The sequence below is a fragment of the Lampris incognitus genome, chromosome 14 (genome assembly GCF_029633865.1).
Source record: "Lampris incognitus isolate fLamInc1 chromosome 14, fLamInc1.hap2, whole genome shotgun sequence".
In the NCBI taxonomy this organism is placed as follows: Eukaryota; Metazoa; Chordata; class Actinopteri; order Lampriformes; family Lampridae; genus Lampris; species Lampris incognitus.
The window spans coordinates 27,044,801-27,059,094 of NC_079224.1; the positions used below are offsets into that span (position 1 = coordinate 27,044,801).

At 45.1% G+C, this 14,294-nt stretch overlaps 1 protein-coding gene across 1 annotated transcript in view; it reads right to left on the reverse strand.

The window, feature by feature from the left end:
- The window catches only part of LOC130123787 (contactin-associated protein-like 4), a 137,361-nt gene extending 127,891 nt beyond the window's left edge, over nucleotides 1–9,470 (reverse strand). Inside the window, exon 1 of the mRNA XM_056293077.1 lies at nucleotides 9,399–9,470. Coding sequence (XP_056149052.1) covers nucleotides 9,399–9,455 — 57 coding nt within the window. The 5' untranslated portion in view covers nucleotides 9,456–9,470. The remainder of the gene's footprint in view (nucleotides 1–9,398) is intronic.
- Between the last annotated feature and the right edge of the window lie 4,824 nt (nucleotides 9,471–14,294).

Below are 14,294 nucleotides of genomic sequence, written 5' to 3' on the forward strand. Positions count from 1 at the left end.
TTTTCTTGTGGATGGATCCTCAGTTACATGGAAAATTAGGGATATAGTATATGTTCTCTTTCACTCATGTTTGGAATGGCCTCATACAGGAGGGATCTTGTTCCTTCTCTCTCGCTCACTTGCTCTCTCTCTCTCGTCACAGCTGAATTGCTATTTCAGTGTCCGAGCGATCTCTTTCTCTCTCTACTTCACTCTCTCTCTCTCAAGCCAGCTACCTACTCTAAATGCATCCTTCGTTCCTTTCTAGTTGACATGCAGGTCAACTGGTGTAGCCCCAGCGGAGTGAAAGTTAAACACCTAATTAAAGTGTTAATCCACAGTATTCAGTAGAGACTGGGACTCACATCCTGTGTCAGACGGAGAGACCTCATGTCAGACTTAGAGATGGAGTTATCAATCTATATACTCCAGAAGAGAGAGCTGTGTTTGCATCATTGCGAGTAAATAAAGCCAGTTCCATGGATATCCATGAACAGGACATCAAAAAAGGCCTCCAATTTTGTCAGTTGGCTTCCACCAAACTCCTGACATGACTTAATTTTGGCCTTTTCTGAAGTGGCTTTCTTCCAAAGAGGTTGAATCTTTACAGTGACTGAAGGGATTGATGATCTCTGGAGAGTTTCTCCCATTTCAGCCCAGAAGCTGTGTGATCCTGTGAACAGTGAAACTTGTCTCTTGGTTACTTCTCTAACACTTGCCCTTTTTGCTTGGTTACTCCAGTTGCTGTACCCTTAGACTCTTTGGATGGGGAAAAAAAATTCACATAATTAAACCTTTTCAGGAAAGAATGGGATAAACCTTAAGCACAGCAATCAACGGATAGGCAGTAGGTGGCAACAGCAGCCAAAACAGCGTTAGTGTTAACAAAACAATGCATAAAAAGTTGATCCTGGGCAGCAGTGAATGCAGAAGCATGTAAAGCATCCTCCCCCAAACGTTGCCACAAACCAAGCACCCAGGAAAAAAGAATGGAGCTCCTCTACACACAGCAGGGAGACCCAAACACATGACTCACACAGAGTACACAATGAGAATGTTGAGAATGGCAGGGCTAATATCCTGTGGGACATCAACTTCCAGACTGACAAGCAGGTGCAGGCTAACCAACCAGACATTGTGGCGTTTGACACCTAACAGAAGACAGCAGTAATGATCGATGTAGCAATCCCGAGTGATGGCAACATCAGGAAGAAAGAGCTCTTCGGGACCTTCCAAGCTGTAGAAATGTTTTTGTACCTTTCCCCAGATCTGTGCCTCGATACAATCCTGTCTCGGAGGTCCACAGACAATTCCTGTGATTTCATGGCTTGGTTTCTGCTCTGACATGCACTGTCAACAGTGGGACCTTATATAGACAGGTGTGTGCCTTTCTAAATCATGTCCAATCAATTGAATTTACTACAGGTGGACTCCAATCAAGATGTAGAAACATCTCAAGGATGATCAGTGGAAACAGGATGAACCTGAGCTCAATTTTGAGTGTCATAGCAAAGGGTGTGAATACTTATGTACATGCAACATTTCAGTTTTTTATTTTTAATAAATTTGCAAAAATTTCTACAAAACCTATTTCACTTTGTCATTATGGGGTATTGTGTGTAGATTGATGAGAAAAAAAGGAATTTAATCCATTTTGTAATTAGGCTGTAACATAACAAAATGTGGGGAAAGTGAAGGGGTGTGAATACTTTCCAGATGCACTGTATATGTATGACTGTAATTGTGCTTGCATGCAAGTGTTTTTGTCTGAACAATTTGTCAGAGAGCAACACTGCATGTCGGTGTCTACATGAGAGTGAGGCTATGCTCTCATGTGTTCATGTGTCTATGTGATAGCAGAACATTTCCCCTAAAGCGTCTGCTTTTCTTGTTTGCCATGCAGAGTGTAAGTTTCTCCTGTAGCTGAGCTCCCTCCTCAGCGCTCTGCAGGGCTGAGCAGCTGAGCGTTAAGCTCAACAAATGACTCTGTTTCCTGCTGAGGAGAGACAAGCACTTGAGGAGCGAGTGCAGAAATACCACCTGAGTTAAGAAAGAAAGGCAAGGAGAGAAAATGTGAGAGAGAGAGAGGGGGGAGAGAGACCGAAAGAGAGGACATATGGAAGAAAAGAAGAGAGATAAACAGAAAGAGGGGTGGATGCAGTGACAGAGGAAGAGAGAAAGTGAAGGAGGAGGACAGAGAAAAAAGAAATAGGGTCTTCGAGACAAGTCTGGAAGAAGAAAATGTGACAAAGGTGATGGGGGCAGACAGAGAGGTAGAGAAAAGAGAGAAATAGAGTAAAAAGTGAAGGTAGACAGAAGTTTGAGCGAAGAGAGAGCAGAGAGGAGTGAAGAAAAAGAGGAGAGAGAGACAGAGAGAGAGAGGAGAGGGAGATAAACAAATGAAAAGAGACAGCGGGAGAGTGAAAAAGCACCAGAGAGAGGGATAGAAGATAAGAAAGACAGAAGTAAAGGATGAACAGTAACAATCCTTGGCTAAGCTGAAAAGAGACAGATACATAAAAAAGAAGTGAGAGAAGAAAAACAGGAGTAGCTCTCCTTCTCATATCCTCATCCCTCATAAGCTGAAAGGAAAGTCCTCTTATGACTTGTGACTGATTCAGTAACTCCACTAACAGACAAATAAGCTGCTCTCACTAATCTGTGGAGCTTTGAAAACACTTAGAGAAAGGACTTGGAAGTGACAGTTGAGTCAACATGTTTTGAAGGGGAAGGTCATCAGTAACAAGGTTGAGGTCCTTGATATCCTTAGCACGATCTTCCAGAGGGAATGCTTCTATCACAGCAGGTCTGTTGGAGGCTATTTTATGCAGCCTGAGGTTCGACTCTGCAAGCATCCTTTGGGCACGTCCGAGGACACTGATGGCTTCTGCTTCAGTAGGGAAAGACTTCAGTGCATCTTCTACATAGAACTCCCGTTCGATGAACCTTCTCACGTCGCTACCAAAGTTCTCTTCTTCCTCCTTGGCCGCTCTCCTCAGGCCGTATATGGCGACTGCAGGAGATGGGCTGTTGCCAAAGACATGGACGCGCATCCTGTAGTCCACAATGTCGCTGTTGGGGTCGTTATTGCGGAACCACAGTAAGCGGAGGAAGCCCCTGTGGTCTCCACGTACTATGAAACAGTGGAACATGTGCTGAATGTCAGCAGTGACGGCAACAGGTTCATTCTGAAATCTCATGAGCACCCCCAAAAGGCTATTGTTGAGATCGGGGCTCTTGAAGAGCACGTTGTTGAGAGAGACTCCCTCATAAGGTGCGCTGGAGTCAAAAACCACACGGATTTGGTCTGGCTTCTTTGGGTGGTAGACTCCAAATGATGGGAGATACCAACACTCCTGGCCCTCCTGTAGGGGTGGAGTGATCTCTGCATGTTTGTTGGTAAGCATCTTCTCGACGAACTCTACATAGTGGGCTTTCGTCTGTGGCTGCTTGTCTAGAGTGCGGCGGAGAGAGTTGAAACGGCTTTGGGCGTACTCCCTGTTGTTGGGCAGCCGTTTCCGTGGTGACAGGAAGGGTATGGGTACGACCCAGCTTTTAGACTCATCTTGGCGATACTCATTGTCCATGATCTGCAGGAATCTCAGGTCATCTATCGAAGGAGCAAGCTTGTGGTCGCTGGCTGTGTGAAGGAAGACCGACTGACACAGGTTATCTCCGTCGAGCGTCTTCTGTGCGCTGTCTAGGGCAGCTGACGCCGGGTAGCTGCGGGCAAATGTCTCTTTCACCCGGATCTGGCTGCTGCATGGGCTGAGAAAGCTGGGGCATCCACTTTCCAGAATGGAGGTCTTGAAAGTCCTGACGTGAGGTGGCTTGTGTGCTCCTCCAAGGCACACATCGCCAATGATGACCCATCCAAGATCCAGTCTTTGGGCGAATGGGGCATCATGAGGACCGTTTATCTGGCTCCCGACTTTGTGTACTCTCAGAATGTCTCTGCCAAGCAACAGGAGTATGCCTGCGTCCGGGTCCAGGGGTGGGATCTCGTCTGCAATCCTTTTCAGGTGCCTGCGGTGGCGAGCAACATTGGGAGTTGGGATCTCCGACCGGTTGTTTGGGACCTGATCGCATTCAAGTAGTGTGGGGAGAGGGAAACTGACCTTCTCGTCTGCTGACTCCACAATGTAGCCCCAGGCCTTTCTGCCGGCTGTCTCCTTGAGTCCTGCACATGTCTTGAGTGTGTAGGGCGATGGACTACTCGTTACCTTGAAGATGCTGAAGAAATCTGGTGTTGCCAAGGAACGGTTACTCTGCTCGTCCAGGATGGCATACATCCTTCTGGACTCCCCCTGACATCCTTCAGGATAAACTTTGACTAGGCAGATCTTCGAACATGCTCTAAGACTCATTCCTTCTCCACATACTTCAGTGCAGTTGGAGGTGACTTCCTGGTTGTCCATTTGATCTCCCTCCCCGCCGTTCTCTGAAGCGGGAGGAGACGACTTGGACTTTCAGGGAGCCAGACCTGGGTGGATTACCGAGGTGTGACAGTCGCTGCCACATTCGTTGCAGTCCACTTCTATATCGCAGTCTCTAGCAAGGTGGGTTGTGGAGGAGCAGCACCTGAAGCATATGTGATGGTCTTTGAGGAACTGTTTTCGCTCTTCTAGAGTCTTCTCCCTGAAGCCTCTACATTTCCGCAGTGGGTGGGGTTTATTGTGGACGGGGCAGTGTTTTCCAGGGTCAATATCTTACTTTTGATCTTCAGTTTTCTCTGTAGGAGACACTTGCATCTTGTGTACTGATATAGCTGTCTTCCCTTGTCTGTCTGACCTCTCATTCCTTTCAGGTGCTGTGTGGTATGGTGGGAGGTTCAAGCTGGGGTCTGTTTTTACTCTGGCTTCCCTGCGGATAAAGTCAGCAAACACAGTGAATGAAGGGAAGGCCACATTGTTTTGTTGCTTGTACGTGGATCCAAATGATGCACATTTATCCTGAAGATTGTATGGAAGTTTGTTGACGATGGGAGCCACACCTCTGGAGGTGTCCAGGTAAGTAGCCATCCCTCTTTGCGGATTCCACTTCTAGGAGCAGGTCACCCAGGTCGCGGAGCTTTTATGGGTCTTTGTGCATCACCTTCAGAAAGTCTTCAAGTTTATTGAAGAGAGCCCTTTCGATTGCCTCAGGTGAGCCGTAGTATTCTTCCAGTCTCTGCCAAGCCATCATCAATCTGACCTGAGGGTGCCTGATGTTGACTGCTTTGAGTCTCCGTGCCCGTTCCGAAGACTCCTTGCCGAGCCATTTGATGAGAAGATCAAGTTCTTCTCCCGCTAACAGGCACAGGCCTGTGATGGCTCTGTTGAAGGTGGACTTCCACGCCCAGTAATTCTCTGGCTTGTCATCGAAATTGGTCAACCCCGAAGTCACCAACTGGCTCCGTGCAAGAAACCTGATGAGGTCATTGGTGGTGGAGGTGTCAGGGGTGCCTGGGCTGACCGCTCTGTTCTGGTTATTATTAGGATCACTGAGGGGTTGTTGTTGATCTCTCTTGTCCGCTCCTCCGTCATTCTGCCAGAGCGGCTCCATTTTTACGGGAAGGGGTCTGTAGAGTGGGATGGATGTAGCAGGCTGCTGGGCGTGACTTGGAGCTCATTATAGGGTGAGGCATGTGAGCTGAATGGGTTGGACTTCAGACTGGCTTGGTCCAGTACATAGTATTCTATGCGCTGAAATCGTGTCTGGGTCGAGAGATGATTACAGACTCTACTGCTACGTGACTGATGGTCTTCGTCCATCAAACCTGACTCCAGTATTTCTGCTTCAATCCGTGCAGCGTCTGTTTCCTTTTCTACTTGAAGAGCCCCTAGGGTGGCTTCTATGCGGACCTTTTCCACTGCTAGGTCAGCTTCCAGACGGGCCTTCTGTAGTTTAAGTTCCATCTCCCTCTGAGCATAGGCCATCGTGGAGATACCTGCCTCTGCCTTGGCTCGTGCTTTGGAACGGGGAACGAGGAACGAGAACGTAATGAGTGGAGGTCCTCTTCTGTGGCACATCTTTCTAGCAATTTAGCATGTGCGCCTCCCTCTGCCATGGTGAGAAAAGAAGTGTGGGCTCGCTGAAGTGAGGACATCAGGGGAGGGTGTCTCGGAGGCTTGCTCAATGCCTGTATGACGGTCCTTCAGTCTCTTATCCAGCCACTCCCTTATTACGGCTTGATGATATGCCGGCTTTTCACTGTACTGGTCTCGGAGGATCTGAGCAATAACCCAACTATCTGGTCACCTAAACTTTTCGGCAATCAATCATTTCAGGAGGCAGAGTGAAGTTTATGATGTTTACTTGCCAAAAGGTGAAACGGAAATATACAAACACAACACCGCAGTTACAAAATTGAAGGTACTACAAAGTACGTACACAAAATGAACACATAAGACCTATCAAAGTACAATAGGAGTGCCTCAGTGCACGAAATAAGAGCTGTAGACCAGCCAAAATACATATAGGTATAACGTAGCATACGACTAGCGAAAGGGAACATGCTAACACACAGCAAGCTAGCACAAACCAACACGGCATAACATACTACAGATAAAACAAAAAATGAATGGGATAGACTTTGTAATGCTGTGGTAAATATAGGCCACATAATCTGAAATACTTATAAACATTGCGTGTATCAAGATGTAAGAAACAAGGTTGCCAGATAACCTTCTGCGGCACACACAACACACTGGTAAGATGGTATACCACTTCCTGATTACAATTTGCCGGTTGTGAAGGGAGTACTCCAAAATAAAAGTCCATCGACAGAATAAAGGTTTCAACTTAAACAATGAGTAACAGAGTCCAGAACACCCCTCTTCTCACAAATCATAGCTTCCTTTACTCTGCTAGGCAAAGTAAATGAGGTGATGAAACCAGAATCATTTTTTCCTAACATGTCCACTTTCACTGAATATGCTTTTGGAGATGTCTTCACTATAGAGTTCTGTTTGAAGTTTCTGATTATTTTTTTTTACCCAGAGTACTGCCCTCATCAACTATACCAAGGTAATTTAGCTTAGACAGGTATTATTTATACAAAGTTTTTTTTCTTCGTCTTGCCCTTTTTCCTCTTCTTCCGCTTCTTTCCGAAATTGATTTTAGTGTCAGGAGCAGAACAGACTGGACCACATGGTTTCAGCCAGCAGGGTGATGCATGCCTGCTTCTCTTCCTCCATCTCCATCAGCAAAGACTAAAGTGGTTGGCAGTTGATCTGCCCAGTCAGCAGAGAGCTGCCAAGGTTCCTTTCATTTGTTCTTTTTTTCTTTATCAGCAACCAGATAAAGGCTCCCAATGTGCATTTTCCATTGCAGGCTGGATCGGTTGTCATAAACCACTGCTGCTCAAGCCAAGGCCCACTGTGAGTTTGACTGAGGCAGTATTGTAAAATGGGCTTTGTATTCAAGGAATATGAACCATCGGCTTCAGTGGTGTTCACTGTTATGTTGGAGTCATAATTTTGATGTATATTTAACAAACAATAAACCCCTTTATACCAGACTGTGACACTTATATGTTATCTGGAGGTCATTCTCTGTTTGAAGAGGTACTAAACACTTAAACGTGCCCCCCCCACCCCTTTTCTCCCCAATTGTGTCCTGTATTGAGAGGAAATACTCCTCCATGCAGAACCCCGAGCAGATTCGATACCTACACCGCCCCTTCAATTCTTTTTTTTCCCTCCCTCTTTTTCTCCCCAATTATATCCAGCCAATTACCCCACTCTTCTGAGCCATCCTGGATGCTATGTCACCCTCTCTGCCGATCCAGGGAGGGCTGCAGACTACCACATGCCTCCTCTGATACACGTGGAGTTGCCAGCCGTTTCTTTTCACCTGACAGTGAGGAGTTTCACCAGGGGGACATAGCACGTGGGAGGATCACGCTATTCCCCCCCCAGTCCCCCCCCCCGGAAAAGGCACCCCGACCAACCAGAGGAGGCGCTAGTGTAGCGACCAGGACACATACCCACATCTGGCTTCCCACCCGCAGACACTGCCAACTGTCTGTAAGAATGCCTGACCAAGCCAAAGGTAACACGGGGATTCAAACCGGCCATCCCTTAAACGTGTTTTTTGAGCTGTAAACAGAATGATATGACTATAGAGTGATGAAACACATCAATACTGCAGTTAAAATTGATATTTCTTGCCAAATTTATAAAAATCTGCATTTCAGGGGTTTAAAATGGCTCAACATGCCATCTACTGTTCAGCCTTGAACCTTGCAAGGACAATGCTGATTTAGAGTCGACCAGTTGGGACTTATCTACGTAATGAAATAAAAAAAAAGAATGTTAAAGCCTTGTAATCAGAAGTGAGTGATCCACCTCCCCCAGCCCCTTCACTCATTTTCAAATATAAGCTGACTAGTCAATTTTTTTTAAAATAACATTGACTTGACTTGACGCATCATTCACTGGAATTTACTCGCTAACCTTGTGCCTTTATTACATCTTCTACCAACCTTTTGAATTTCTCTCAATTTACAGTTAGCTACAGTTATATTGTTTCATCATTTTCAATTCTGATTCAATAGTTTGGACTTGTGTTTTTGATGGCTGTAGAAGCACCCCTGGACAACTGGGTCAGTTGGGCTGGGCTCGCACCGCGTCTGGGGGAGCAGTCACCGTGTTGCCTGCCTCTCTGCCACCAAAAAGCTGTGGTCTGTCTCATGGGGCCCCTTTCCATCTGCGGTGCATCCGCATCTACTGTAGACCCTGTGCTCTCTGCCTGTCTGTACTGGTTGTAATGGCACTGGTTTATGACAGTACTGGTTTTGGTACTATTCATCTTATTGTTTTAGTGTTGGCACTGCTTGTAAAGGTACTTTTTAAAAAGGTTTTGTTTCAACAGTACTATTTCGTACATAAACATACCCATATGTTGTCTTCTTGTTTACTGCTTTAAGTTAATGGTTTTTGATAACATTTATTCCATTTGACTTTCCACTGTTCTGCCTTTCAGTCAGTTTCAAAGGCTTTCATTTGTTAAGGTTGTATTTCAACCGTCCTGTTTTATTGCATTGACTCACCCATGTATTGTCTTCCTGTTAGGACTGTTTTAAGGGGCTATTAATTTATTAGATTTATTCCCTATAGTGTGTCTCTGAGTGGTGTCTCAAATATAAATTGATTCTGATAGTTAACCATACAATATTATGATATTGGTATTTCACTGGCCCATCCCTGTACTGTGCTCATGTCTGTAGTGGTGTAGTACTGTTGAAACAATGCTGTGTTTAGTAACAGTTACTCCAGTAGACTCACACCCACTCTGTCTTTCTACTGGTGTTGTTTTATTGGTAGCTCCTGTTTATTGCATTAGACTCTCCGAGCTGTGTTTCTGTCAGGACTTTTTCAAAGGGCGCTGTTTGTACAGGATCTATTTCAACCGTACTGTTAATTACATAAACTCACCCCTATGCTGTCCTCCTGCCGGTACTGTTTCCAGTTGTGTCCCGTGTCACTGAACATCAGAAAGTAGTCTGTCAGCCAATCAGAGCTGCCGTAGCGACCCTGCGTGGCAATGGCGGTGATTTGGGTCCGCCCCCCCAGGTCCACCTCCAACCATTGGTATCTGTCTGACTTCAGAGGAGACCATCCTCCAGCACCTGGGGGGGGGAGAGAGAGAGAGAGAGAGAACAGCAGCAGATAGACATAAATTAGTAAAAGCAACTGTTTTTTTTAACCGAGTCAGTTCTCATATTCCCAGGAATACAAAATTTAAGAAAATGAATCTAATGTTAATGATAATACGAGTGTAAAATGAAATCAAAAGTAATATAAAGTGTACACACACACACACACACACACACACACACATATAATTTCGTTAAATGAAACACTCAACAGTAGGGACAATAAGGAGCAAAATAATCCAGCGATTCAAGTAAATTCTTTAATGGACAGTATAAGCCCGTTTCATCGAAGATGGTGGCGCAAATTCACACTTGCGGTGGCCTCACCCAGTGCCATCTATGCAGTGTCTTTGTCCATGTCTGCGTCTAAATTTTTGTGTTCGTTTGTTGACTGGGAGAGCTGGCACTGGATCGGCTGAGAGAGCTTGGCCTGCTGCGCTGTGGGCCAAGGGACCATGGCCTTGCCCGGAGCTGCACCCGAGGAGGTAACACCGAGAGTGGTCTGACAGGACGTGGAAGCAGGGCAGGCTAAGACCAGCAGTTCTGATAACACCGAGGGCGGTCTGGCGGTGGCCTCACCTGGAATCGACTGGTGTTTTTGATGTCGTTGTGTGGAGTGTGGGGAGGTGTGTCAGCGGTGTCTTGCTGGGACAGCTGATGCTGGATAAGCTGGGAGGGCTTGGTCTGCTTTGTCCAGTTGCCACAGGGACCACGGCCCCTGCCTGGAGTTGTGCACGGGGGGCAGGCTGTAATCAGGGCAGGCTGGGCTGGCTGCTGGCCCATGCAGACTGACAGTTCCAACGGTCATCCTGGTTGGCGTTTGCTCCCATGGACAGTTTTGTTTTGTGGTTTGGTTTGGATAAACATATGTTAGTTTGAACATGTGTGTTCTTGTTCTTAAATGTGTTTTTGTCTGTATGTTGCATTGCTGTGGGAAACGGTATTTCATTTCACTTCATGTGCGCAATTACATGAGGTGAAATGACAAAGTCTGCCTGATTCATGCCATAAGCAACAGCTGATGATTGCTTATGGCATGAAACAGGCTTATACTGTCCATTAAAGAATTTACTTGAATCACTGGATTTATATATATATAACTGTTAAAAGATTAAAAGAAACAACGGTAGGGAAAGTGCTCAACAAATAAGGAGCAAAATAATCCAGTGAGTCAAGTAAATTCTTTATGAGACAGTACAAGCCTGTTTCATGCCATAAGCAATCATCAGCTGTCACAAATTCAAAAATTGACAGCTGATGAGTGCATGGCACATGAAACAGGCTTGTACTGCTATCAATTAGTTTTTTTGGTAGCACTTTATTTTAGGGGGTCGGAAATTAGCTAGTAATAAGGTCATAATTATCACATAATTTCTTAGAAATAAGGTTGAAAGTACATTGTAATTTTCTAATAATACGGTGGTAGCTTTTCAGGTAATTTTACAGCTAGTCCTAACCCTAACCTTGACCCTAACCTTAACCCAAATTACTTATTGCTAAGAAATTATGTGATAATTACCACTTTATTACTAGTTAATTTCCGACCCCCTAAAATAAAGTGTAATCAGTTTTTTTCCTACATCTATCTTGATATTCCGCTCCTCATTTGTTGAGCACTTTTAACAACACCATTGATGGTTTCCGAAAACAAGTTGTGTGTGTGTGTGTGTGTGTGTGTGTGTGTGTGTGTGTGTGTGTGTGTGTGTGTGTGTGTGTGTGTGTGTGTGTGTGTATAACAATGTTCTATCAATAGTAAAGATTGGGCTGGCAGGACGAAGGGGAGGGTGAGAGAAATACCAGCATTTTAGCATTTTAATTTATCTGGGATACTGAGAAATACTTTGAAGCTGTGTGTGTGTGTGTTTAAGACCATTTCTGCACTACCGAAGAATAAGCTGCATTGTTTGACCTTTGATTCTGTGTGGAAATCCCTTTGTGTTGTAAGGGAGCCACAAAGAGTGGAATCAATTCTGAAATGTTAAATAACAGCTCTGCACACACACTATGATAGGAAACAATGAGATGAATGACCTAATCAGTGTTCTCATTTCAAAATACAATAGGAATATTTTGAGAGTTTTAGAGCACCGAAATTTCCATAGCACACAGTAACTAAGAATCTGTTTCTCCATTTTTTTTGAGACACATAAACACATTTTATCAATGCCCATTTAAAATCATCACACCACACTGGATATAATAACCATATCACACAGAGTAATGAAATAATCTCTTCAAATGTCCTGGAAGGTACACATGCACATTTATCTGTGCAAACTATCATTTATCTTTGTAATCTTGAATATTGAAACAAATTCAGTTAATTGTATCCTCATCTACTACTACCAAGTACTACTTGGATCTGCTTCCATTAGGGATCACCACAGCAGATCATCCATTTCCATCTCCTCCAGTCCTCTGCATCTTGCTCTGTCAAGCAGGCCACCTGCATGTCCTGCCTCACCACATCCATAAGCCTCCTCCTTGGCCTTCCTCTTTTCTTCTTGTCTGGCAGCTCCATCTTCAGTATCCTCCCACTATACCCACCATCTCTTCATATCCAAACCATCTCAATCTTGCCTCTTTTGCTTTGTCTTCAAACTGTTCAACCTGAGCTATCTCTCTAATATACTCATTCCTAATCCTGTCCTTCTTCATCACTCCCAACGAAAATCTTATTATCTTCAACTCTGCCACCTCCAGCTCCATCTCCTGTTTTTTCATCAGTGCCACATCTCCAAACCATATAACATAGCTGGTCCCACTACCATCTTGTAAACCTTCCCCTTAACTGTTACATGTACCTTTTTGTCACAAAACACCCCTGACACTCTTCTCCATCCTTCCTGCACTCTCTTTCTGCACTCCCCATTACTTTGAACAGTTGATCCCAAGTATTTGAACTCATCCACCTTATCACCTCTACTCCTTGCATCCTCACCATTCTGCTGTCCTCCCTCTCATTCATGCATATGTACTCCGTCTTGTGCCTACTGGCTTTCATTCCTTCTCTCTCCAGTGCATACCTCCACCTCTCTAGGCTCTCCTCAACCTTCTCCTTACCCTCACTACGGATCATAATGTCAACCACGAACATCATAGTCCAAGGAAACTCCTGCCTGATCTCATCTGTCAACTTATCAGCATTGCAAACAAGAAAGGGCTCAGAGCCGGTCCTTGATGTAATCCCACATCCACCCTGAAACTATCTGTCATTCCACTCATACACCTCACCACTGTCACACTGCCCTCATACATAATCCTGCACCACTCTTACATACTTCTCTGCCACTCCTGACTTCCTCATACAATGCCACACCTCCTTTCTCAGTACCTTGTCATACGCTTTTACTAAATCCACAAAGACACAATGTAACTCCTTCTGGCCTTCTCTACACTTCTCCATCAACATTCTTAAAGCAAACATCGCATCTGTAGTGCTCCTTCGTGGCATGAAACCATACTGCTGCTCACTAATCATCACCTCTCCTCTTAACCTGGCGTTTACTAGTCTTTCCTATATCTTCATGCTGTGGCTGATCAACTTTATACCTCTGCAGTTACTACAGCTCTGTACATCACCCTTATTTTTGGAAATCGGTACCATTATACTTCTTCTCCACTCCTCAGGCATCCTCTCACTTTCCAAGATTGTGTTAAACAATCTAGTTAAAAACTCCACTGCCATCTCTCCTAAACACCTCCATGCCTCCACAGGTATATATATCGTCTGGACCAACCACCTTTCCACTCTTCATCTGCTTCATAGCGGCCTTCACTTCCTCCTTGCTAATCAACCATACTTCTTACGCCACTATCCCCACATCATTCAACCTTCTCACTCTCATTTTCTTCATTCTTCATCCCCTCAAAGTACTCCTTCCACCTTCTCAACACACTCTCCTCGCTTGTCAGAACATTTCCATCTCTATCCTTGATTGCCCTAACCTGCTGTACATCCTTCCTAGCTCGGTCCCTCTGTCAAGCCAGTCGGTACAAGTCCTTTCCTCCTTCCTTAGAGTCCAACCTCTCATACAACTCACCATATGCCTTTTCCTTTGCCACCTCTCTCTTCACTTTACACCACATTTCCTTATACTGCTGTCTACTTTCTTCATCTGTCTATCCTGCTTCTTCTTTGCCAACCTCTTCCTCTGTATACTTTGCTGTACTTCCTCATTCCACCAACAAGTCTCCTTGTCTTCCTTCCTCTGTCCAGATGACAAACCAAGTACCTTCTTAAATGTCTCCCTCACTATTGCTGCAGTGCTTACCCAGCCAGCTGGCAACTCTTCCACCAGTGCCTGTCTTAACTCCTCCCTGAACTCCACACAACAATCTTCTTTCTTCAACTTCCACCATTTGATCCTTGACTCTGTATTCACTTGCTTCCTCTTCTTGATCTCCAAAGTCACCCTACAGACCACCATCCGATGCTGCCTAGCTATGTCCTCCCCATCACCACCTTGCAGTCTCCAATCTCTTTCAGATTGTTCCTCCTGCATAAGATATAGTCCGCCTGTGTGCACCTTCATCCACTCTTATCCTTCACCCTGTGTTCCTCCCTCTTCATTAAATATGTATTCACCACAGCCATTTCCATCCTTTTTGCAAAACCACCATCATCTGTCCTTCCACATTCCAGTGGCCCAGCGTTTAGCACTGTTGCCTCACA